Source organism: Scyliorhinus torazame, chromosome 9 (assembly GCF_047496885.1).
Source record: "Scyliorhinus torazame isolate Kashiwa2021f chromosome 9, sScyTor2.1, whole genome shotgun sequence".
NCBI lineage: Eukaryota > Metazoa > Chordata > Chondrichthyes > Carcharhiniformes > Scyliorhinidae > Scyliorhinus > Scyliorhinus torazame.
Genome location: NC_092715.1, coordinates 248,515,440 through 248,539,957, shown reverse-complemented (window position 1 = coordinate 248,539,957; position 24,518 = coordinate 248,515,440). Strand labels below are relative to the sequence as shown.

The window sequence follows — 24,518 nt, the reverse complement described above, 5'->3', positions numbered from 1 at the left end:
CCCCTTCTTCAACTGGAAAATCCAAGCCCCTAGAATGTAGGATCCCAAGAACTTTTAGGCTGGACATTGCAAATGCAGTCAGCAGCAATAAAAGCAGATCAACAAGCAGTCATTAAATCTCTTCATTGATTGTGAGAGTTATGAGCCAAGCATGTTGAGAATTAGCACTTTGACATTTTTCTTCAACTTAACAAGTTCATCATTATATGACACTGACGGATTTTGAACATGTATGGAATTGCATCCTACCAATAATATTCTTCCTTTTCTTTTCCAGTTTGGATTCAATTATCTCTTGTGTCCTTAATGATGATGTCTGAGCGGAAAAGTTGATGTAAAGGGGTACATAGCTAGCTTCATCTTGGATTTGATTCAGCAAACTTCGTGCAACAACAGACTGTAATAAGAATTTTTTTAAGTTTATGAAAACATCTACTAAATCTTTCAAACTGCAGACATTACTCACTTTGTAACCAAAGTGTCTATTGCGAAATCAGGGGTTTTCAACTGGGGAGCTTACAAGAAGGTGCCATGGGGGTCTTTCAAAGAAGCCTAGGGATGGATTTTTGGGGAGCAAGAGGGGTGGGATCAGGATGCAGATCCTTCCTCCATTTTGGACAGATCTAATTTTTGTTGGCAGGGGTAAGGGTGTGGGACCTTGCACAAGACGGAGATCACCCCATTGGGCAGGGCTTTTTGTAATCAGTGCTGAGTTCAAGACAACCTCATTTTGACCGGTCTAAGCACCTTAACGCGCAGTGTGACAGTCACGTGTTTAAGCAGTAGACATAAATACTCTTGAAGGGCAGATAAGGTCTGTAATAACAGTCATGAGCTAAAGTTATTTTTAAAATCCCATACTCTTATAATTTAAAAAAATAAATAAACCGCCACTGAAAGTTAAAAAACAAACCTTTGCTGGATTGCTTTGATTGACAGGTCATTAGTTGCGGGTTAGGAAAAAAAGATTTTAATAGAGTTCTTTGTTGACATTGTCACAAAAGCTATCATTATGTCATTAATGATTGGTTAGGTTTTACATGCTAAAATTATCTCAGCAAGAGACTCTGAGTTCACAATACAATTGACACCTTAAAGAAGCTATTCAAGAATTACTTGTCTTTGATGTGGGGATATGAATAAAAGTTTGTTTTTATCACAGATTAGACATTTGAGACAATTTAAAAGTTTTGAAGTGACTTTGCATCCTCCTCACAATTTACTTATCCACCTAACTTATGCAGACTCAAAGGCTGTTAGACATAGAATAGAACATACAGTGCAGATGGAGGCCATTCAGCCCATCGAGTCTGCACCAACCCAATTAAACCCTCACTTCCACCCTAACCCCGTAACCCAATAACCCCTCCTCACCATTTTTGGTCACGAAGGGCAATTAGTCATGGCCAATCCACCTAACCTGCACGTCTTTGGACTGTGGGAGGAAACCGGAGCACCCGGAGGAAACCCACGCAGACACGGGGAGAATGTGCAGACTCCGCACAGACAGTGACCCAGTGGAGAATCGAACCTGGGACCCTGGCGCTGTGAAGCCACAGTGCTATCCACTTGTGCTACCGTGCTGCCCCTATGTGTTATGAAACCACATAGAAGACCTAAGTGACAGATGATTCGATTAATCAGCCATATTTTTTTCACTTTGATGGTGGCCTTGGGTATACTCCTGCAGCTGCTGGGGAAGTGTATCTCCCTCATTGGCCTGACCTTGTACACCAGAACTCACCAAGGGAGTTACCGGAAAAGCAAAGGGCAGACCTTCTACTTGGTTAATACATATCTTGCAGCCATTCAATGATAAATCAAAGCAACATCACTTCCAAATGCACATCTCCACTTTCAGGAGTCCTTTGGAGTCACAACAGAAGTTGTGCACAATTGGTAGATAGGCTGCCTAGCTCCTGGTGTGATTGGGAAGGTGGCCCATCAAACAAATGAAAATATAGGCTTGATAATTAAAATCATCTGGATAAAATGCCTACATCACTGGGCCTATCCAACAACTGACATTATACGTTAACATGGGGGCGTATACTGCACATCGACTACACTTCCAAAGTACTATACTAGCTGTGAAATGTTTTGGGATGGCCTGAGATAGTCAAAGACAGCATAAGTGACATGTTCTTTCTCTCTATGATTCCTCTGAACTTTAGATATAACTGATTACGTGAAGGTAATAGCATTAATGCTCTAATGAGCTCTACCACTGTTGTGAAAAAAACACCTTTAGCGAAGAATAATCTTGTACTACACAAATGTAGATAAGATAAATAATTTTGCTTTATCGATAGCTTTTCTTTACTGAGGCTAAATTTCAAATTTTAAAAACAAACTGTGGCTTTGACTTGAGCTTCTAATACAATTAATGCAGAAAAGATGCTCGGACAGCATTATACCTTGCCGACTCCAGTTATTCCCGTGAACAGAACGGAATGCTTAACAGCAAGAAGTTTTTCCAACAGATAGCCAAATCGCACAGTGTCTGTTGTGGGAACAAGCATCTCAAAAAATGGAATTTCGCTGTCATACTTAAAACTGGGAATAATTCTGTCCCACGGGTCTAGTCGGTTGTTGTGAAAGTCCATGTAGTAGCTCCACAGGTCACCAGACGTTGGTATCTAAGGTAACATAATGCAGGCTTTCAGTACAATTCAAAAGCTGTGAACGTCATTGTTAAAAATAGCAAATAATTACTTCACAGAAAGTTCAGCAAAATCATCTCCGTAAACCAGCCTCCGTTAGCTGGCTAGATGAGAAACTTCACATTTTAAGCATTCGGGGGGGGGGAAGGGGGTCAGATGCTGGTGATGGGGTGGGGGGGGGTAGTGGACAATGCTAGCGATGATGCGGATTTGAAATCGGGGGCACCCTTTAAAAAGAATCATAGAATTTACAGTACAGAAGGAGGCCAATCAGCCCATCGAGCCTGCCTTAGCCCTTGGAACGAGCACCCCACTTAAGCCCACACCGCCACCCTTTCTCCGTAACCTAGCAACCCTACCTAACCTAAGGACACTAAGGGCAATTTAGCATGGCCAATCTACCTAACCTGCATATTTTTGGACTGTGGGAGGAAACCGGAGCACCACACAGACAGTGACCCAAGCCAAAATCGAACCTGGGACCCTGGAGCTGTGAAGCAACAGTGCTAACCACTGTGCTACCGTGTCGCCCCTCAATCTCTGTGGAGCTGGACTTGCTGGCACCTTTAGGCCTCACCCCTCACAATGACAGCGTGAAACATGTCACCTTTGTAAAAAAAATGGCAAAGTGTGGTGAGGTCTCGAAAGAAAACCTGTCAGTTTCTCTGGGGAGAAACACGTCAGTTTTCAGCCAGAACCGCCCAATGTTTTTCCAGTTTGTGTAGCCAAGACATGCACGGCAAAGTTATGAAAAGCAATGGATTCATTTGAATTAAAAGCAAACAGTGCTCGGAAAGCTCAACAGCATCTGGCAGCAGCTGTGGAGAGGGAAGCAGGATTAACATTTCAAATCCAATGTGTCTCTTCGCCAGAACTGTATTTATTTGTCCACTTGGTGGTTACCTTGGCCTCCGGATGATCCTCAAACTGATGTCGCACAAATGAATCAAAGCCATCCCAATGGTTTTCAGTCAAGTTTCCTCCAATGGACCACATATAGCAGAAGGCAAATGTCTGACAAAGAACACTATTCAATTGGGTTGGGTCCTATAAAACAAAACCAGATCATATAGCTGGTTTGAAAAGGGGAAATTAAAAGTGAAACAGGCGAATGCATTTCATTCAAATTCTGATTCTTTTCTAGATCTTGAAGCATGAAGCTTGTGGCACATTTGAAGTTCCTCATTTTTATCAATTACAATAGCTATTAAATTATTGTATGTTTAGTGACATGATTCTAAAATAGAATACAAAGTGTTCAGTTAGTTTACTATCAAAATTAATCTTCTGACAAAGACAACAGCAGTTACCAGATTTTGGAATTTATGTCCAAAAGACATTTTAGAAAACAAATTGAGATCCAATGAGGAGTGCAGAAGAGCATGCCAGAAGCTGACAAGGTGTAAAACACAGGATTGATGTGTTGGGTACTCTGCTACACAGACGAACCAAAACGGTTGCGAATGGTACAACTCAGTTTTATTGCTTACATTTATTTACAGTGGTAAACTGGTTACTGAGGTTCGATCATAACCCTAGAATCTGTGGACCTATTCCTAATACTATCTTGTAGTGGCACTCAGCACATGGTGGATGTCTGAATGGCTTGCTATGAGCTCTGTGCCCTGAGCTGTCTCCTGCTGGAATGCTCAGGAAGTGTCGTGTTCCCTGTTTTGTACTGTGTATGCTCTTGCCTGTGATTGGCTGTGATGTTGTGTGTGTGTTGATTGGTCCGTTGATCTGTCCATCAGTATGTATGTGCTATGATGTTTACCTGAATATCATGACATCCTCCCTTTTGCACAAGAACATGTGCCCATCGAGCCTGCCTTAGCCCTTGGAAAGAGCACCCCACTTAAGCCCACACCGCCACCCTTTCTCCGTAACCCAGCAACCCTATAAATAGAGATGTGTACTAAGTGCATCTGAATGTGTGTGTGTGTGCAATATCTACAGCATGTACATGGGGCTAAACTATATACAAGGGGCGATGTCGAGTGCGACATAACAACGAGGTTGTACCATAAACAAAGAATGGGGAAATGTTGAACGACAAAAACGAACTCCTATAACGACAAAGAAGAACAGAAACATATTAACACAGTGGTATTATGAGTTCAATGTACAAACAGGCTCATAGATCCAGTCTAGTAGGTGGGCGACGAATTCGGGTTGACCGCCTCAAGGGTGGGTCCGGATCCACCGGCTGAGGAATGGGCCTGGCCACGGGTGACGACGGAAGGGGCATGGTGGCAGGAAGCTCCACAAAGTCGATATCAGGAACAACAGGAGGGCGCAGTGTCAGTGTAAGTTCCCGTAGCGAGCGTGGAAGTAGGCGAAGAGCCCGGCGATTGCGCCTACGAATGGATCCATCAGGCATGCGAACCAGGAACGAGCGGGGAGCCACGCGTCGGAGAACGTCGGCAGGTGCTGACCAGCCACCTTCTGGTAGGTGGATGTGGACGTTGTCTCCAGGCGCCAGGGCGGGAAGATCAGTTGCCCATGTGTCATATGCCATCTTCTGGCGAATGCGCTGCTGTTTCATTCTGTGCAGTACCGGAGCATGGTTGGTTGTGGGTACCAGAATGGATGGCACAGTGGTCCTGAGGGCACGCCCCATCAACAGCTGGGTTGGTGAGAGGCCAGTGGCTAGTGGGGCCAAGCGATAGGCCAGCAGGGCTAGACAGAAATCCGATCCGGCAGCAGCAGCCTTGCAGAGGAGCCGCTTGACGATGTGAATGCCCTTTTCCGCCTTCCCATTGGACTGGGGATGCAGAGGGCTGGACGTCACGTGTGTGAAGCCATACGAAGCAGCAAAGGACGACCATTCCTGGCTGGCAAAACAGGGCCCATTGTCCGACATGACAGTAATCGGAATGCCGTGGCGAGCGAAGGTGTCTTTGCAGGCCCTTATGACAGCGGACGATGTCAAATCATGCAGGCGTATGACCTCTGGATAGTTTGAAAAGTAATCAATGACGATTACATAGTCCCTGCCGAGCGCGTGAAAAAGGTCAACACCCACCTTCGCCCAGGGGGACGTCACCAGCTCATGGGGCTGAAGCGTCCCAGGAGGCTGCGCCGGTTGAAACCTTTGGCAGGTGGGGCAGTTGAGCACCATATTGGCAATGTCATCACTGATGCCCGGCCAGTATACCGTCTCTCGGGCCCTCCGTCTGCACTTCTCGACCCCTAGATGGCCTTCGTGTAGTTGGTCGAGGACCAGCTTGTGCATGCTGTGCGGAATCACAATCCGGTCCGGCTTTAGAAGGACACCATCAATCACGGCCAAGTCGTATCGGACATTGTAGAACAGCGGGCACTGTCCTTTGAGCCACCCACCCTTCATGTGGCACATCACCCGTTGTAGAAGGGGGTCAGCAGCAGTTTCACGGCGAATACGGGCCAGACTGGAGTCGTCAGCTGGCAGATTTGCCAATGTGAAGGCCACCTGCGCTTCGACCTGACAGGCGAACCCCTCCGAATCGGGCGGTGTGCTCACTGCTCTGGATAGGGCATCCGCAATGATAAGGTTCTTTCCCGGGGTGTAGACCAGTTGGAAGTCATACCTCCTGAGTTTAAGTAGGATGCGTTGGAGGCGAGGGGTCATCTCGTTCAGGGGGCGATGGTCAGTTTCAACAGTAAACTGGGGGAGACCATACACGTAGTCATGGAACTTGTCTATTCCGGTCAGCAAACCCAGGCACTCCTTTACGATCTGCGCGTAGCGCTGTTCTGTTGGGGTCATGGCCCGCGAGGCATAGGCGACCGGGGCCCATGATGCAGTGTCATCTCGCTGTAGGAGTACCGCCCCAATGCCGAACTGGCTGGCATCAGTCGAAATTTTAGTGTCACGAGATGTGTCGAAAAACGCCAATACCGGGGCTGTGGTAAGCTTAATTTTGAGCTCATCCCATTCCTTCTGGTGTGTGGGCAGACACTGGAACTCCGTGGACTTCTTGCCGAGGTGGCGCAGAGCTGTCGTGTGGGAGGCAAGGTTGGGAATGAACTTCCCCAGGAAGTTGACCATGCCTAGGAAGCGTAGCACTGCTTTCTTGTCTGCCGGCTGCGGCATGGCTGTAATGGCGCTCACCTTGTCTGCATCTGGATGGACCCCTGACCGGGAAATGTGGTCCCCCGGGAACTTCAGCTCGGATTGGCCGAAAGAACACTTGGCTCGGTTGAGGCGCAGGCCGTTTTCCCGTATGCGTGCAAAGACGCGCTGGAGACGACTGATGTGCTCCTGTGGTGTGGTGGACCAGATGATGCCGTCGTCCACGTAGACGCGCACCCCTTCGATGCCCTCCATTATCTGCTCCATGATCCTGTGAAAGACCTCGGATGCCGAGATGATGCCAAATGGCATTCAGTTATAGCAGAACCTGCCGAAAGGGGTGTTGAAGGTGCACAGCTTTTGGCTGGACTGATCCAGTTGGATCTGCCAAAAACCCTTCGAGGCATCCAGTTTTAGCCTGGGCCATTTCGCCCATGATCTCTTCCCGTTTGGGTATGGGGTAGTGTTCCCTCATTATGTTGTTGTTGAGGTCTTTTGGATCAATGCAGATCCAGAGCTCGCCAGAGGGCTTCTTAACACACACCATGGAGCTGACCCATGGCGTGGGCTCCGTGACCCGGGATAGCACCCCTTGGTCCTGGAGATCCTGCAGCTGCTGCCTGAGGCGGTCTTTGAGTGGCGCTGGGACCCTGCGAGGTGCGTGAATGACCGGGGTGGTGTCCGGTTTGAACCGAATTCTGTAGGTGTAGGGCAGTGTTCCCATGCCCTCGAATGCTTCCTGGGTGTGGGCAAGGACAGAGCGTGGACTCGTTGCACGAGGTGGAGAACCTTGCATGCCTGTGCGTCTAGCAGGGAGTCCTTTGATGACCCGACTATCTCGAATGTGAGTGTGGCCGTGTGTGTGTGTTGTGTGTCACCTGGAGCTGGCAGAATCCCATAGCCGGGATAACGTTCCCATTGTAGTCGACCATCTTGCAACGGGATGGCTGAATTGGTGGTCTGACCTTCATGGCGTAGAAGGCTGACCATGCTATGAGGTTGGCGGAGGCGCCAGTGTCCAGACGGAATGTTATCGGTGATCGGTTGACCGTTAGGGTGGCACACCATTCATCACCCGGATTGACAGTGTTCACTTGCAATGGCTGGTGGGTCCTGGCTGGAGACATCCGGTTCCCATCAATGACCGCAACACTTAACCGGGAGTCCCGGTCGTCTGTGTTACTGGTCTGGATATCGTGTGGGCACGACTCGTAGTAAGGAGGCTGAATGGCCTGCACGTCCCTGCGAGGTTGTCGGAATTGGGGAACATTGGCAGGCAGGTTGAGCTGCTCGACAGCAGGCAGCGTAGTGGCCCATCTTGCCACAGCGGAGGCATTGTCGGTTTCTTGCCGTACATTGCCGCTTTAAATGTGCGGCTCCGCAGTTGCCGCACGTCGTGATATCATGGCGTTCGTCGCGCCACCGCGCATGCGCAGTTCAGTCTTACGTCGAGCTCGCCGGCGCATCACGTCCCTCTGTGTCGACGACGTTTTTGGCACGCACAAACGCGGGAGGCCTCGAAAAGCGCGCGAAATGGCCGCCCTCGTCCAGGCCGCGGGCCAGGAGGAACTCGATCGCCTGGACCCGTTCGGCCTCGTAGGACACCTGTCTCCGCCGATCCGGCCGCGTAGGACCCCTGCCGCGCCGATTCGGCTGCCTGAAATTGGGTATAGCGGCTAGTCGCGTTTTCATGCAGGACACAGGCTTCGATTGCGGAGGCTAGGGTGAGGCCTTTTATTTTTAAGAGCTGCTGGCGTAGGGTGCCCGAGGTGACCCCAAAATCGATCTGGTCCCGAATCATGGAATCGGAGGTGGTGTCGTAACCTCAGGACTGTGCGAGGATACGGAGGTGCGTAAGGAAGGATTGAAAGGGCTCATCCTTACCCTGCAGGCGCTGCTGGAAGAGATACCTCTCGAAACTCTCGTTGACCTCGACGTTGAAGTGTTGGTCGAGTTTGAGAAGGACCGTCTTGTACTTGGTCTTGTCCTCACCTTCCGCGAACACCAGGGAGTTGTAGACATGGATGGCGTGTTGACCTGTTGTGGAGAGGAGGATGGCGATCATTCTGGTGTCCGAAGCGCTCTCCTTTTCGTTGGCTTCCAGGAAGAGCTGGAAGCGCTGTTCGAACAGCTTCCAATTAACGCCGAGGTTTCCAGCGACTTGTAGCGGCTGCGGTGTGCTGACGGTGTCCATGGCGCAGGATGGCAGATTCCGGAGGATCCGTAGGTAGGTCCCACAGTTACTCCTGGTACTATGATGTGTTGGGTACTCTGCTACACAGACGAACCAACACGGTTGCGAATGGTACAACTCAGTTTTATTGCTAACATTTATTTACAATGGTAAACTGGATTCTGAGGTTCGATCATAACCCTAGAATCTGTGGACCTATTCCTAATACTATCTTGTAGTGGCACTCAGCACATGGTGGATGTCTGAGTGGCTTGCTATGAGCTCTGTGCCCTGAGCTGTCTCCTGCTGGAATGCTCAGGAAGTGACGTGTTCCCGGTTTTGTACTGTGTATGCTCTTGCCTGTGATTGGCTGTGGTGTTGTGTGTGTGTTGATTGGTCTGTTGGTCTGTCCATCAGTATGTATGTGCTATGATGTTTATCTGAATATCATGACAAGGATGACATGAATACTAAACACCGTGTGCAATAGGCAGCTACTCAATTCCACATCAAATAGATTAGATAAAAGTTCTGCAATCCTGTCACCTACAGTCGTGAATGGCAGTGGACAATTAAACAACAAAGAGGAGGAAGTTGCACAAACATCCCTATCCTCACTGATTTGGGAACCCAGCCTAACAGTGCCAAAGACAAGGCTGAAGCATTTTCAACTATCTTCAGCCAGAAGTGACAAATGGATTATCCATCTCAGCCTCCTCCCAAAGTCTTCAACTTTACAACTGTCAACAATGGCCATTTCCAAGAGAAATTCCAACCACCTCCCTCTGATCATCAATAACATTACCATCACTGAATTCATTAGCACCCTGGGGATTAGTATTGACCAGAAACTCAACTGGACAAGCTATAGAAATACCGCAGCTGAAAGACTAGGTCAGAGGCTGGGAATTCTGTGGAAAATCACTCACCTCTTGACTACCAAAATCCTGTCCATTATGTACAAAGCACAGGTCAGAAGTTCAATGGAATACTCTCCATTTGCCTGGATGAGTGCAGCTCCAAGAACACTCAAGAAGCTTGATTCCATCCAGGACAAAGCATTCCACTTATTTGGCACCCCATGTACTATCTTAAGCATTCACTTCTTCCATCCTGACACATGGTGGCAGCGGTGTGTACCATCTTCAAAATGCACTGCAGCAACTCACTAAGTCTCCTTCAACAGCTCCTTCTGGTTTGACCTCTTCCACCTAGAAGGAGAAGCTAGGGCAGTGTGGGAACACCACCATTTGAAAGTTCCCATCCTAGTCACACATAATTATTCTTATTAAAATCACTGTTCCTGTCACTGGGTCAAAACCTGGAACTTCCTCCTTACAATACTGAGGGTGTACCGACAACACATGGACTGCAGCCCTTCAAGAAGGCTGCTCAAAAATTCCCCGAATCGCACTCCCGCAAATCTCTTTGGGGACATTCTGAGCCCGGGTTACACAGGAATGTGTGGTGCAGTACCCAGCGAGAAGGAGAGTAGAGTTAGGGAAAGACAGAACAGACCCTAGCTGTTGATGCGACCATCAATTCACTCTAGACAAGAATAGAAATAAACTGTGGCTTTAATCAACTAGAACAGTGCCTGCCGACGACTGATCTAACACTGAGAACCGCCTACAGGTCGACTGCTCTTTATACCTCCCTTCAAGGGGAAGAGCCATGGGTGGAGCCCATACAGGCCCCAACATGTTCCCTTATGGATAATGCCATACAATGGCCCATAGGTGGAGCCCACAAGGGCAACAGCATAGCTCAGATACAAATACAAGGGCAACAGCATAGCACAGATACAATGGTGGAGTATTGATATAATACAATCACCACAGCTGTATTCTAAGTTTAAATGTCTGGTCTGAATGTTAGTGAATGGATGAGTGAATGGGTGATTGGATGAATGGGTGAGTGAGTGAATGAGCTGGTGAGTAAGAAAATAGGTTGGTACATGCATAGGATGGATAACAAGTGAAGTGGCAAAGTGTGTAAATGAATAGATACGTAAATGGGTGAGGTGGATGAATGGTATTATGTGAGATGAGGTTGGTGATGTGAGTAAGTGGGTAAGGTGGTAGGTGGGTGAGGTGATGTCAGGACAGGGGATAGTCGTATCACGTCAGTGAGTGGTCTGGTCAAGGGGATAGTCAGGTCTAATCATGGGGTGTAGTCAGGTGCTCAGGGGTAGTCTATGTGGAGGGTAATTGGGTCAGGATGGTTGCTGGGGATTTGAGGAGGGGGCAGTCGGGTCTGACCAGAGTGTTGTCAGAACGGAGGGATAGTCTGGGGGTCACGGGAGTCATTGAATCACGTTCTGCAGGGTAGCTGGGAGGGGAGGGGTGATTGAGGGGTCAGTTGTGTAGTTGCCCAGATGTTAGATTAGGTTTCAGTTGATCCGCCATATCCTAGGTAACTACCCAGATAAGTATTGCAGAACTGTCCTAACTCTCCCACTTTAGCTCAGAGTCTGACACCGTCGGGAGGGTCCCGCAGAGGGAGGAGGGAAATTGCCCATTAGAAGCAGGAATTTCCAAGCAATTCCCAGGTAAACACAACAGGACTTCGACATGGTTCCAACATACATTTACAATCGTACATCCAGTCTCCGACAATCCGGAGACTGGAAGATTTGGTCTGTAGACTCCTTACTGTGTTAACTAGATATTATCATCTTTCATATACTATTAGTATACCTTCCTGTATTTATGAAAGATGAAAAGACTAATTGTGAATCAGCATTTTGGTTTATGTCACATGAAATACATGAATAAATAGTTGATCAGTGAGAAACAACAATTCCTCCTATTCGTGTACCATACAATAGCGAATCATGTTTGTCACCTTTCTGGGCAGAAATCTGCTTTGAAGTTAACTGCACACATTTTAGAGTTCAAACAGTATTGATCCACTCTGTCATAGTCAAGTCCTTCTCAAAGCCATCACCTTCAATAAATCCATCCCACTGGTGTGGAAAACTTTGGCATCTGTTTTACCAAGCCTCCTGCTGGGCATAATGAATGAAAACCATGCCTGTGCCACAGTAAAGTTCTATGAGATGTCTGCAATTCAACCATCTCCTGTCAAATTACATCCCAAATGGTTTGAAAAGTAAGGTTAAAGAAGTACCCTCGGGAGTTGACCCTTTGTAATAGGAATCTAATCATAGTCAGCATCCTTCTTGCCTCAGAAGATGAAGGGGGTGAAGCTTTACAGCCTCGTTAAGTTACTTGTAGAGTATATTTCTGACATTAATTTACATACCATGTGGAGGTCTGGTCCGTCTTTTGCCAGCAGCAAAGATTCAAGGAGACAGCAGAGAGTAGTGACCTTACTGATGTCGACTTGAGAGATGGCCTGTGTGCATTTCTTGTTAACGTAGTGCAGCCCATTTTCAACACAGCTTGTAAACAGTCTCATGAGATACTGCTGTGGTTCATAAGGTAGCTAAACAGACATTAAATATTTATTTGGAATGTCAATGATTTATTTTCAGTCCAGAAACATTAATGATGCTTATTATCCAGAGACATTAGATTTAATTCTACATTACACTGTGCTACTTTATAACGACAGAACACTCACTTAACACAGTAAGATAAGTAGTCAAAATAAACACTAATAACTAGATATGTTTGATCAATAGTCATTCAGTGTTGATTTGTTAAGGAAGTTATTGGTGCATAGGCCCATTTCCAAAAAAAAGCAAAATAATATTAACTACCACCACATTTTTAAGACCCTGGGCGGGATTCTCCAATAATGGGGCTATGTCCCCACGCCGATGTGAAAACCGGCGCCAACCACTCCGGTGTCAACGGCCCCCGAAAGTGAGGAATTCTCCACTTTCTAGGGGGCTAGGTTGCCGCCGGAGTGATTCCCGCAGCTCCAGCTGGCGCCGAAGGGCCAGCGTGAGTTCGCGCATGCACGGAATGGGTGGCGTATTTCTGCGCATGGGCGGAGGTTCCCTTCTCCGCGCCACCCCCCGGCGCGCAGGAAAGAAGGCCTCCATGGAACCAGCCCGCCCGCCGATCGGTAGGCCCCGATCACAGGCCAGGCCACCATGGGGGCCCCCCAGGGTCGGATCCCTTCCCCCCTCCCCCGCCCCAGGACAGACCCTGCACACTTACCTGTCAGGTCCCACCTTGTGTGAGGTGAGTAATTCACGCCGGCGGGACTCGGCAAAACGTGTCGGCCACTCGGCCCACTGGGGCCCGGAGAATCACCAGGGGGGGCTGCTGTCAACGGCCCCCGACCGGCGTGGCGGGAATCCCGCCGGCACCCGAAAAACGGCGCCGGAGAACAGGGAAGCCGGTGTCGGGGCGGGATTCGGGCCACCGCCGGGGCAGGGTTGGAGAATCCCAGCCCCTGTCTCCAGTCGTTGTGACGAACTCCAATGCCTAACTGTGACTCCATTTCCTTCCCTTGTCCACTAAACTGGACTGTTCACTAGCTCAGCATTCTAGTTTTCCCTGAGATGAACTTCCAACTCAATATCCTCTCCTTCATCAAGACTACTTACTTCTACCTCCACAACACAGCCAATCTCCGGCACTGCCTCAGCTCATTTGCTGTTGAAACCTTCATCCACGCTTTGGTTACTTATAAATTCAATTTTCCCAATGTTCCTCTGGCCAACCTCCCATCTTCCAACCTCCGTAAGCTGCAGCTCATCCCAAACTCGGTTGCCTATATTCTAACTCGTACCGAGTCTCGTTTCCCCAGGCTTGTTGACCAATATTTTTCAGCAGCTCAATTCTGAAATTCTCATCCTTATGTTCAAATCCCTCCATGGCCTTGCCTCTCCCCATCTCAGTAACCTCCTCCAGCCCTACTACCCTCAAGAACTCCTCCAATTCTGACCTCTTGCCAGATTTTCACCACTCTAACATTCAAAGCTGTGTCATAGATTCATAGAATTTACAGTGCAGAAGGAGGCCATTCGGCCCATCGAGTCTGCACCGGCTCTTGGAAAGAGCACCCTACCCAAGGTCCACACCTCCACCCTATCCCCATAACCCAGTAACCCCACCCAACTCAGTAACCCCACCCAACACTAAGGGCAATTTTGGACACTAAGGGCAATGTATCATGGCCCATCCACCTAACCTGCACATCTTTGGACTGCTTGGGCCCTGAACTCTGAACTTCCCTCCATAAATCTCTCTACTTCTATCAATCCATTTTAGTCACTTCTTAAAACCTAGCTCTTCAACCAGACTTTTGATTATCTGCCTTAATGTGACAGTGTCAAATTTTGCCTGATAACGCGGCTGTGAAGCAGCTTGGGATATTTCCACTATTTTAGGTTAAACTTGCAATCCTGCCCCATAAAGAAATTTAGGCTTGAATATCAGATTTAAAACGGGACCTTCCAGGGACTGTTCTGCATTACTGTTGAAATCAGAAGGTTAAAATCCAATTCCACAAGGTAGCTAGATTCCAATAAGTCATTGTCCTCATCTTAACTACCCCTTTCTCAGTCTCTCTTTTTATCTTTCTCTCCTCCAATTTCGCTCTCAGGACACGAGGTTTCTCACCAATTTCCGTTGGCCCCAATGCCACCATCCTCACAATCAGAAAGAAATACAGAACTGTGTTGCAAAAGCAAAGAAGCCAGTGGGGCTTAGCAAACATTATCTGGTCACAAGCCATGACAGCTGAGCACTGCACATAAGCAAATTGCACATACCTGTAATGATATAACATAGAACATAGAAAATACAGCACAGAACAGGCCCTTCGGCCCACGATGTTGTGCCGAACCTTTGTCCTAGATTAATCATAGATTATCATTGAATTTACAGTGCAGAAGGAGGCCATTCGGCCCCCTGAGTCTGCACCGGCTCTTGGAAAGAGCACCCCACACAAACTCAACACCTCCACCCAACACCAAGGGCAATTTTGGACACTAAGGGCAATTTATCATGGCCAATCCACCTACCCTGCACCTCTTTGGACTGTGGGAGGAAACCGGAGCACCCGGAGGAAACCCACGCAGACACGGGGAGGACGTGCAGACTCCGCACAGACAGTGACCCAAGCCGGAATCGAACCTGGGACCCTAGAGCTGTGAAGCAATTGTGCTATCCACAATGCTACCGTGCTGCCCTTAAGAATAAATAAATCTACACTATATCATTTTACCGTAATCCATGTACCTATCCAATAGCTGCTTGAAGGTCCCTAATGTTTCCGACTCAACTACTTCCACAGGCAGTGCATTCCATGCCCCCACTACTCTCTGGGTAAAGAACCTACCTCTGATATCCCTCCTATATCTTCCACCGTTCACCTTAAATTTATGTCCCCTTGTAATGGTTTGTTCCATCCGGGGAAAAAGTCTCTGACTGTCTACTCTATCTATTCCCCTGATCATCTTATAAACCTCTATCAAGTCGCCCCTCATCCTTCTCCGTTCTAATGAGAAAAGGCCGAGCACCCTCAACCTTTCCTCGTAAGACCTACTCTCCATTCCAGGTAACATCCTGGTAAATCTTCTTTGCACCTTTTCCAAAGCTTCCACATCCTTCCTAAAATGAGGTGACCAGAACTGTACACAGTACTCCAAATGTGGCCTTACCAAAGTTTTGTACAGCTGCATCATCACCTCACGGCTCTTAAATTCAATCCCTCTGTTAATGAACGCGAGCAGACCATAGGCCTTCTTCACAGCTCTATCCACTTGAGTGGCAACTTTCAAAGATGTATGAACGTAGACCCCAAGATCTCTCTGCTCCTCCACGTTGCCAAGAACTCTACCGTTAACCCTGTATTCCGCATTCATATTTGTCCTTCCAAAATGGACAACCTCACACTTTTCAGGGTTAAACTCCATCTGCCACTTCTCAGCCCAGCTCTGCATCCTATCTATGTCTCTTTGCAGCCGACAACAGCCCTCCTTACTATCCACAACTCCACCAATCTTCGTATCGTCTGCAAATTTACTGACCCACCCTTCAACTCCCTCATCCAAGTCATTAATGAAAATCACAAACAGCAGAGGACCCAGAACTGATCCCTGCGGTACGCCACTGGTAACTGGGATCCAGGCTGAATAGTTGCCATCCACCACCACTCTCTGACTTCTATCGGTTAGCCAGTTCGTTATCCAACTGGCCAAATTTCCCACTATCCCATGCCTCCTTACTTTGTGCAGAAGCCTACCATGGGGAACCTTATCAAATGCCTTACTAAAATCCATGTACACTACATCCACTGCTTTACCTTCACCCACATGCTTGGTCACCTCCTCAAAGAATTCAATAAGATTTGTAAGGCAAGACCTACCCCTCACAAATCCGTGCTGACTATCCCTAATCAAGCAGTGTCTTTCCAGATGCTCAGAAATCCTATCCTTCAGTACCCTTATGTAGAATATAATTTGTGTATACAACATAATAACCAAACTGTATGTAAACATTAGTGCCTGCATGCATAGATGTATTCTAGCATCCCACCACAGGTGGCGTGGCAACAGGCAGACGTCATTGGAAGACACCCACATGTCAGACACAGAACCTGGATAGCACAGAGACAAAAGCTGGGCAGCAGCCACAGACAGCAGTAACAGATCGAGCAGCTCCTGATTCAACAGTAATTAATAATAGTTAATCATAGTTTATGGTATTTAGCCGTCGTATTCAAAGAACAAAGAAAAATACAGCACAGGAACAGGCCCTTCGGCACTCCAAGCCTGTGCCGACCATGCTGCCCGTCTAAACTAAAATCTTCTACACTTCCTGGGTCCATATCCCTCTATTCCCATCCTATTCATGTATTTGTCAAGATGCCCCTTAAATGTCACTATCATCTTTGCTTCCACCACCTCCTCCGGTAGCGAGTTCCAGGCACCCACTACCCTCTATGTGAAAAACTTGCCTCGTACATCTCCTCTAAACCTTGCTCCTCGCACCTTAAACCTATGTCCTCAAGTAATTGACCCCTCTACCCTGGGAAAGCCCTTTGGATTTCGGCGGCAGCGGTGCGCAGGGGCCTTCTGGGAGGTGAGTAGTGAGTTTAAAAAGCCTTGCCTGGTCCCGTGTCTGTTCTTCTTTTCTGTTTTATTTGTTTTTATATAAGGCGGGAACCGGAAGTTCGACCTCTGGCAAGTTCCCCCCCCCCCCCCCCCCCCCCCCCCCCAACCAATAAATTCTGGTGGAGAGGAAACCCGAGACACTACACGTGTAGTGTCTCCCACCCGCCCTCCTCCTCTAACCTAATAATAAGACCCATTGGTGTAAGGTAAGTGCCATATTATATTATTAGCATTGTGCAGGTCAAGGATCGGAGGTGGAGGAGCAGTCTTTGTCAGCGAGAGAACCTGAGAACATCTCAGACACTCAGAAGGTAAGTAAGTGATTTTAACTTTTATACCTTTTTTCAAATTGTGTGTGTCGGGGGGAAACTGAAGTGACATCACAGAAAAGCTGTGACCTGAGTGGCTGGTTGGGATTCTAACCTAAATTTTAAAAAAATTTGAGTATTTGGGAACTAATTAAACATAATAACTTAATTATAATTTAGAGGATATCTAAGCCAGAGATCGGAGAGTATTATAGTTAGCTATCGCATTTCTATTAGAAATCTAGTGCTAGGAAACAGATAGTTGACAGTAACTTTGCAATTTAAAAAAAAGTATTTATAAAAAAAAAAGACAAATTTTAATTTTAATTAATTGACGCAATGTCAGTTAGAGGGGTGCTGTGCTCTGACTGTGAGATGTGGCAGGTCCGGGAGGCTTCCAGCGTCCCGGATGGCTTCATCTGCAGAAAGTGCACCCAACTGCAGCTCCTCACAGACCGCATGGTTCGGTTGGAGCAGCAATTGGATGCACTTAGGAGCATGCAGGTGGCGGAAAGCGTCATAGATCGCAGTTATGTAAATGTGGTCACACCCAGGGTGCAGGCAGAGAAATGGGTGACCACCAGAAAGGGCAGGCAGTCAGTGCAGGAATCCCCTGTGGTTGTCCCCCTCTCGAACAGATATACCCCTTTGGATACTGTCGGGGGGGATAGCCTATCAGGGGAAAACAGCAGCAGCCAGAGCAGTGGCACCACGGCTGGCTCTGATGTTCAGAAGGGAGGGTCAAAGCGCAGAAGAGTAATAGTAATAGGGGACTCTATAGTCAGGGGCACAGATAGGCGCTTCTGTGGACGTGAAAGAGACTCCAGAATGGTATGTTGCCTCCCTGGTGCCAGGGTCCAGGATGTCTCCGAACGGGTAGAGGGAATCCTGAAGGGGGAGGGCAAACAGGCAAAGGTCGTTGTACATATTGGTACTAACGACATAGGCAGGAAGGGGCATGAGGTCCTGCAGCAGGAGTTCAGGGAGCTAGGCAGAAAGTTAAAAGACAGGACCTCGAGGGTTGTGATCTCGGGATTACTCCCTGTGCCACGTGCCAGTGAGGCTAAAAATAGGAAGATAGAGCAGACAAACACGTGGCTAAACAGCTGGTGTAGGAGGGAGGGTTTCCGTTATCTGGACCACTGGGAGCTCTTCCGGGGCAGGTGTGACCTGTATAAGATGGACGGGTTGCATCTAAACCGGAGAGGCATAAATATCCTGGCCGCGAGGTTTGCTAGTGTCACACGGGAGGGTTTAAACTAGTATGGCAGGGGGGTGGGCGCGGGAGCAATAGGTCAGAAGGTGAGAGCATTGAGGGAGAACTAGGGAATAGGGACAGTGTGGCTCTGAGGCAGAGCAGACGGGGAGAAGTTGCTGAACACAGCGGGTCTGGTGGCCTGAAGTGCATATGTTTTAATGCAAGGAGCATTACGGGTAAGGCAGATGAACTTAGAGCTTGGATTACTACTTGGAACTATGATGTTGTTGCCATTACAGAGACCTGGTTGAGGGAAGGGCAGGATTGGCAGCTAAACGTTCCAGGATTTAGATGTTTCAGGCGGGATAGAGGGGGATGTAAAAGGGGAGGCGGAGTTGCGCTACTTGTTCGGGAGAATATCACAGCTATACTGCAAGAGGACACCTCAGAGGGCAGTGAGGCTATATGGGTAGAGATCAGGAATAAGAAGGGTGCAGTCACAATGTTGGGGGTATACTACAGGCCTCCCAACAGCCAGCGGGAGATAGAGGAGCAGATAGGTAGACAGATTTTGGAAAAGAGTAAAAACAACAGGGTTGTGGTGATGGGAGACTTCAACTTCCCCAATATTGACTGGGACTCACTTAGTGCCAGGGGCTTAGACGGGGCGGAGTTTGTAAGGAGCATCCAGGAGGGCTTCTTAAAACAATATGTAAACAGTCCAACTAGGGAAGGGGCGGTACTGGACCTGGTATTGGGGAATGAGCCCGGCCAGGTGGTAAATGTTTCAGTAGGGGAACATTTCGGTAACAGTGACCACAATTCAGTAAGTTTTAAAGTACTGGTGGACAAGGATAAGAGTGGTCCGAGGATGAATGTGCTAAATTGGGGGAAGGCTAATTATAACAATATTAGGCGGGAACTGAAGAACATAGATTGGGGGCGGATGTTTGAGGGCAAATCAACATCTGACATGTGGGAGGCTTTCAAGTGTCAGTTGAAAGGAATACAGGACAGGCATGTTCCTGTGAGGAAGAAAGATAAATACGGCAATTTTCGGGAACCTTGGATGACGAGTGATATTGTAGGCCTCGTCAAAAAGAAAAAGGAGGCATTTGTCAGGGCTAAAAGGCTGGGAACAGACGAAGCCTGTGTGGCATATAAGGAAAGTAGGAAGGAACTTAAGCAAGGAGTCAGGAGGGCTAGAAGGGGTCATGAAAAGTCATTGGCAAATAGGGTTAAGGAAAATCCCAAGGCTTTTTACACGTACATAAAAAGCAAGAGGGTAGCCAGGGAAAGGGTTGGCCCACTGAAGGATAGGCAAGGGAATCTATGTGTGGAGCCAGAGGAAATGGGCGAGGTACTAAATGAATACTTTGCATCAGTATTCACCAAAGAGAAGGAATTGGTAGATGTTGAGTCTGGAGAAGGGGGTGTAGATAGCCTGGGTCACATTGTGATCCAAAAAGACGAGGTGTTGGGTGTCTTAAAAAATATTAAGGTAGATAAGTCCCCAGGGCCTGATGGGATCTACCCCAGAATACTGAAGGAGGCTGGAGAGGAAATTGCTGAGGCCTTGACAGAAATCTTTGGATCCTCGCTGTCTTCAGGGGATGTCCCGGAGGACTGGAGAATAGCCAATGTTGTTCCTCTGTTTAAGAAGGGTAGCAAGGATAATCCCGGGAACTACAGGCCGGTGAGCCTTACTTCAGTGGTAGGGAAATTACTGGAGAGAATTCTTCGAGACAGGATCTACTCCCATTTGGAAGCAAATGGACGTATTAGTGAGAGGCAGCACGGTTTTGAGAAGGGGAGGTCGTGTCTCACTAACTTGATAGAGTTTTTCGAGGAGGTCACTAAGATGATTGATGCAGGTAGGGCAGTAGATGTTGTCTATATGGACTTCAGTAAGGCCTTTGACAAGGTCCCTCATGGTAGACTAGTACAAAAGGTGAAGTCACACGGGATCAGGGGTGAACTGGCAAGGTGGATACAGAACTGGCTAGGCCATAGAAGGCAGAGGGTAGCAATGGAGGGATGCTTTTCTAATTGGAGGGCTGTGACCAGTGGTGTTCCACAGGGATCAGTGTTGGGACCTTTGCTGTTTGTAGTATATATAAATGATTTGGAGGAAAATGTAACTGGTCTGATTAGTAAGTTTGCAGACGACACAAAGGTTGGTGGAATTGCGGATAGCGATGAGGACTGTCAGAGGATACAGCAGGATTTAGATTGTCTGGAGACTTGGGCGGAGAGATGGCAGATGGAGTTTAATCCGGACAAATGTGAGGTAATGCATTTTGGAAGGGCTAATGCAGGTAGGGAATATACAGTGAATGGTAGAACCCTCAAGAGTATTGAAAGTCAAAGAGATCTAGGAGTACAGGTCCACAGGTCATTGAAAGGGGCAACACAGGTGGAGAAGGTAGTCAAGAAGGCATACGGCATGCTTGCCTTCATTGGCCGGGGCATTGAGTATAAGAATTGGCAAGTCATGTTGCAGCTGTATAGAACCTTAGTTAGGCCACACTTGGAGTATAGTGTTCAATTCTGGTCGCCACACTACCAGAAGGATGTGGAGGCTTTAGAGAGGGTGCAGAAGAGATTTACCAGAATGTTGCCTGGTATGGAGGGCATAAGCTATGAGGAGCGATTGAATAAACTCGGTTTGTTCTCACTGGAACAAAGGAGGTTGAGGGGCGACCTGATAGAGGTATACAAAATTATGAGGGGCATAGACAGAGTGGATAGTCAGAGGCTTTTCCCCAGGGTAGAGGGGTCAATTACTAGGGGGCATAGGTTTAAGGTGAGAGGGGCAAGGTTTAGAGTAGATGTACGAGGCAAGTTTTTTACGCAGAGGGTAGTGGGTGCCTGGAACTCACTACCGGAGGAGGTAGTGGAAGCAGGGACGATAGGGACATTTAAGGGGCATCTTGACAAATATATGAATAGGATGGGAATAGAAGGATACGGACCCAGGAAGTGTAGAAGATTGTAGTTTAGTCGGGCAGTATGGTCGGCACGGGCTTGGAGGGCCGAAGGGCCTGTTCCTGTGCTGTACATTTCTTTGTTCTTTGTTCTTTGTTCTTGAAAAAGCCTCTGACTATCCACTCTGTCTATGCCCCTCATAATTTTGTAGACCTCTATCAGGTTGCCCCTCAACCTCCGTCGTTCCAGTGAGAACAAACCGAGTTTATTCAACCGCTCCTCATAGCTAATGCCCTCCATATCAGGCAACATCCTGGCAAATCTCATCTGCACCCTCTCTAAAGCCTCCACACCCTTCTAGTAGTGTGGCGACCAGAATTGAACACTATACTCCAAGTGTCGCCTAACTAAGGTTCTACACAGCTGCAACATGACTTGCCAATTCTTATACTCAATGCCCCGGCCAATGAAGGCAAGCATGCCGTATGCCTTCTTGACTACCTTCTCCACCTGTGTTGCCCCTCTCAGTGACCTGTGGACCTAGATCTCTCTGACTTTCAATACTCTTGAGGGTTCTACCATTCTACACCACGCCGCCCCGACGCCGGCTCTCCGATTCCCCGGCGCTGATTCTCAGGCGCCTACGGAATCACCGCCGCGCTGGTCGGGGACCCCGGCGATTCTCCAGGTCTCGACCAGCCGAGTACCCGCTGCGTTCGGCAGAGTCCCACCAGCGTGGGTTACGTATGGTCCCACATGGCGGGACCTGGATGTTCTGTCTGCGGGGGCAGTCCTGGTGGGGGGGCGGGGGGATCCGTTCCCGGGGGGGGGGGGGGGTGGGGGGCCTCCACGGGCCTGGCCCGCGATCGGTGCCTACTTATAGGCGTGCGGGCTGGTTCCGTGGGGGCCTATGTTCCTCCGCGCCGGGCCCCTGTAGGGCTCCGCCATATTGCCCGGGGGCCGCATGCGTGAACGTGCGCCGGCCGTGGGATGCCGGATGGAGCAGTGGAGTCCACTCTGGCGCCGACCTAGCCCCCTAGGTAGGGGTTCATACCTACAATTGAGGAGTGTTGACGCCGGAGTGGTTCACGCCGCTTTTCACGCCGGCGTCAGAACGTGGCCGCAGGATTGGAGAAGCCCGGCCCAGGTATCTAACCACAAGAAACAATTTCAATGAGGGATCCTCAATTCCAGGGAACCAGTTCTCCATCGTAGTCAAGGATGGAGAGAAGTAACCAAGATTTTCCCATAAAATGTGGATTGTAGAAGTGAGGGAATAAAACCCTGAAAACCTCAAAAGAATGAAATAAATAAAGAAATACCTTCCGGCAGGATTTAGCAGAAGAATAGGAACTCCTGTAGGATTATATTTATCAGATCAACTGTTGGTTAAATTAATTTGTGTCTGTTCCTTGTCTTCTTGCACAGATTCAGAGGAACTAAAATGGTTCTTGTATATCTAAATGACTTTTAAAGAATCCACCTGATTCAGCTGATTATAACTGGAGCACAAAGGGACTATGATGACACTGAGAAGTGACAGGAATGAGACAGCATTTCCATTCAACATAACCGACATTGCCTGCGTATTGCAGGCAAAGACACTACGTTCTGGGTAAGTTAAGCAAAAACATAACGTAGGATTTTTTTGTTTCAAAGACCAACTTCATTGAATCATAATTTACAAATATTGTAGCTTACACGATCTGCATGGCCAGCCATCCATGTTTGTACATATGGCATCCATTTGAGTTCATCTGCATCAATGTAAACCATTCCACACCTGCTAACAGTGGCAGGAGAGGCCACCTTCAAATCTTGTACCTGCACAAAAAGATTTTGTAACAAAAATAATTGTTCCTAAATTGGCAATACATTTCCGCTACTAATTGCACCGCTGTTACACAACAATCAGAATTAATTGACAGCACTGTGACTGTAACCACTAAAGAATTTTAGGGATTTAAATACTTTCAAATAGTCACATGCTTGTCACAGCAAAGTGCATCCTTCTACTGGTCATTTTAATAAGGCCATATGCAGACTGAAAAAGACACACTTAAAATAAAATTAATGGGTTATATCTCCATTAAAAGTGAGACAGTGAGAGATGCATCTGCTCGGAAGATGCTGCCTTCCATACTGGCACTTGTGACATTTAACCCCAAAATGCCACAATCTTTCTCAGATTGGAGGACAGTAACCTGCGGAGAGCCGCAGGAATCAGCCCTGAATCTGCAGCTCTTCATAATATATATTAATGATTTGGAAGAAGGAACAAAAGGTGCAATAAGACCTGGGTGTCCTTGTACACCAGCCACTGAAGGTAAGCATGCAGGTACAACAGGCAGTAAAGAAGGCAAAATGGTATGCTGGCCTTCATTGTGAAAGGATTTGAGTACAGGTTCAGGGATGTCTTGTTGCAATTATACAGGTCCTTGGTGAGACCACACCTGGAATATTGTGTGCAGTTTTGGTCTCCTTACCTGAGGAAGGAAGTTCTTGCTCTGGAGGGAATGTAGTGAAGGTTTACCAGACTGATTCTTGGGATGGCGGGACTGACATATGAGGAGAGATTAAATTGGTTAGGATTATATTCTCTGGAGATCAGAAGAATGAGGAGGGATCTCATAGAAACCTATAAAATTCTAACAGGACTGGACAGGGTAGATGCAGGAAGGATGTTCCCGATGGTGGGTGTCTCCAGAACCAGGGGTCACAGTCTAAGGAGAGCGGGTAGACCATTTAGGACAGAGATGAGGAGAAATGTCTTCATCCAGAAAGTGGTGAGCCTGTGGAATTCATTATGACAGTAGTTAAGGCCAAAACATTGTATGCTTTCAAGAAGCAGTTAGATTAGCACTTAGGGTGAAGGGGATCAAAGGATTTGAGGGAAAGCGCGATTAGGATATTGAGTTGGATGATCAGCCATGATCACAATGAAAGGCGGAGCAGGTTCAAAGAACCGAATGACCTCCTTCTGCTCCTATTTTCTACGTTTCTATTTATTGTGGCCAAATTTGCAGATGACACAAAGGTGGGATGGAAGGCAAGTTATAAGGAGAATATAAATAGTTTATAGACCAATAATGACAGGTTAAGTGAGTGGGCAGGAAATTGACAAATGGGATTCAATGTGGGGAAAATGTGAGG

At 47.8% G+C, this 24,518-nt stretch overlaps 1 protein-coding gene across 1 annotated transcript in view; it reads right to left on the bottom strand.

Moving 5' to 3' along the window:
- The window catches only part of dnah6 (dynein, axonemal, heavy chain 6), a 522,203-nt gene that overhangs the window by 291,485 nt on the left and 206,200 nt on the right, over positions 1-24,518 (bottom strand). The window contains exons 35-39 of the mRNA XM_072517256.1: positions 23,067-23,189; positions 12,158-12,340; positions 3,567-3,710; positions 2,418-2,639; positions 250-397 (exon numbers count right to left, since the gene is read on the bottom strand). Of these exons, the coding sequence (XP_072373357.1) occupies positions 250-397; positions 2,418-2,639; positions 3,567-3,710; positions 12,158-12,340; positions 23,067-23,189 (820 nt within the window). The remainder of the gene's footprint in view (positions 1-249; positions 398-2,417; positions 2,640-3,566; positions 3,711-12,157; positions 12,341-23,066; positions 23,190-24,518) is intronic.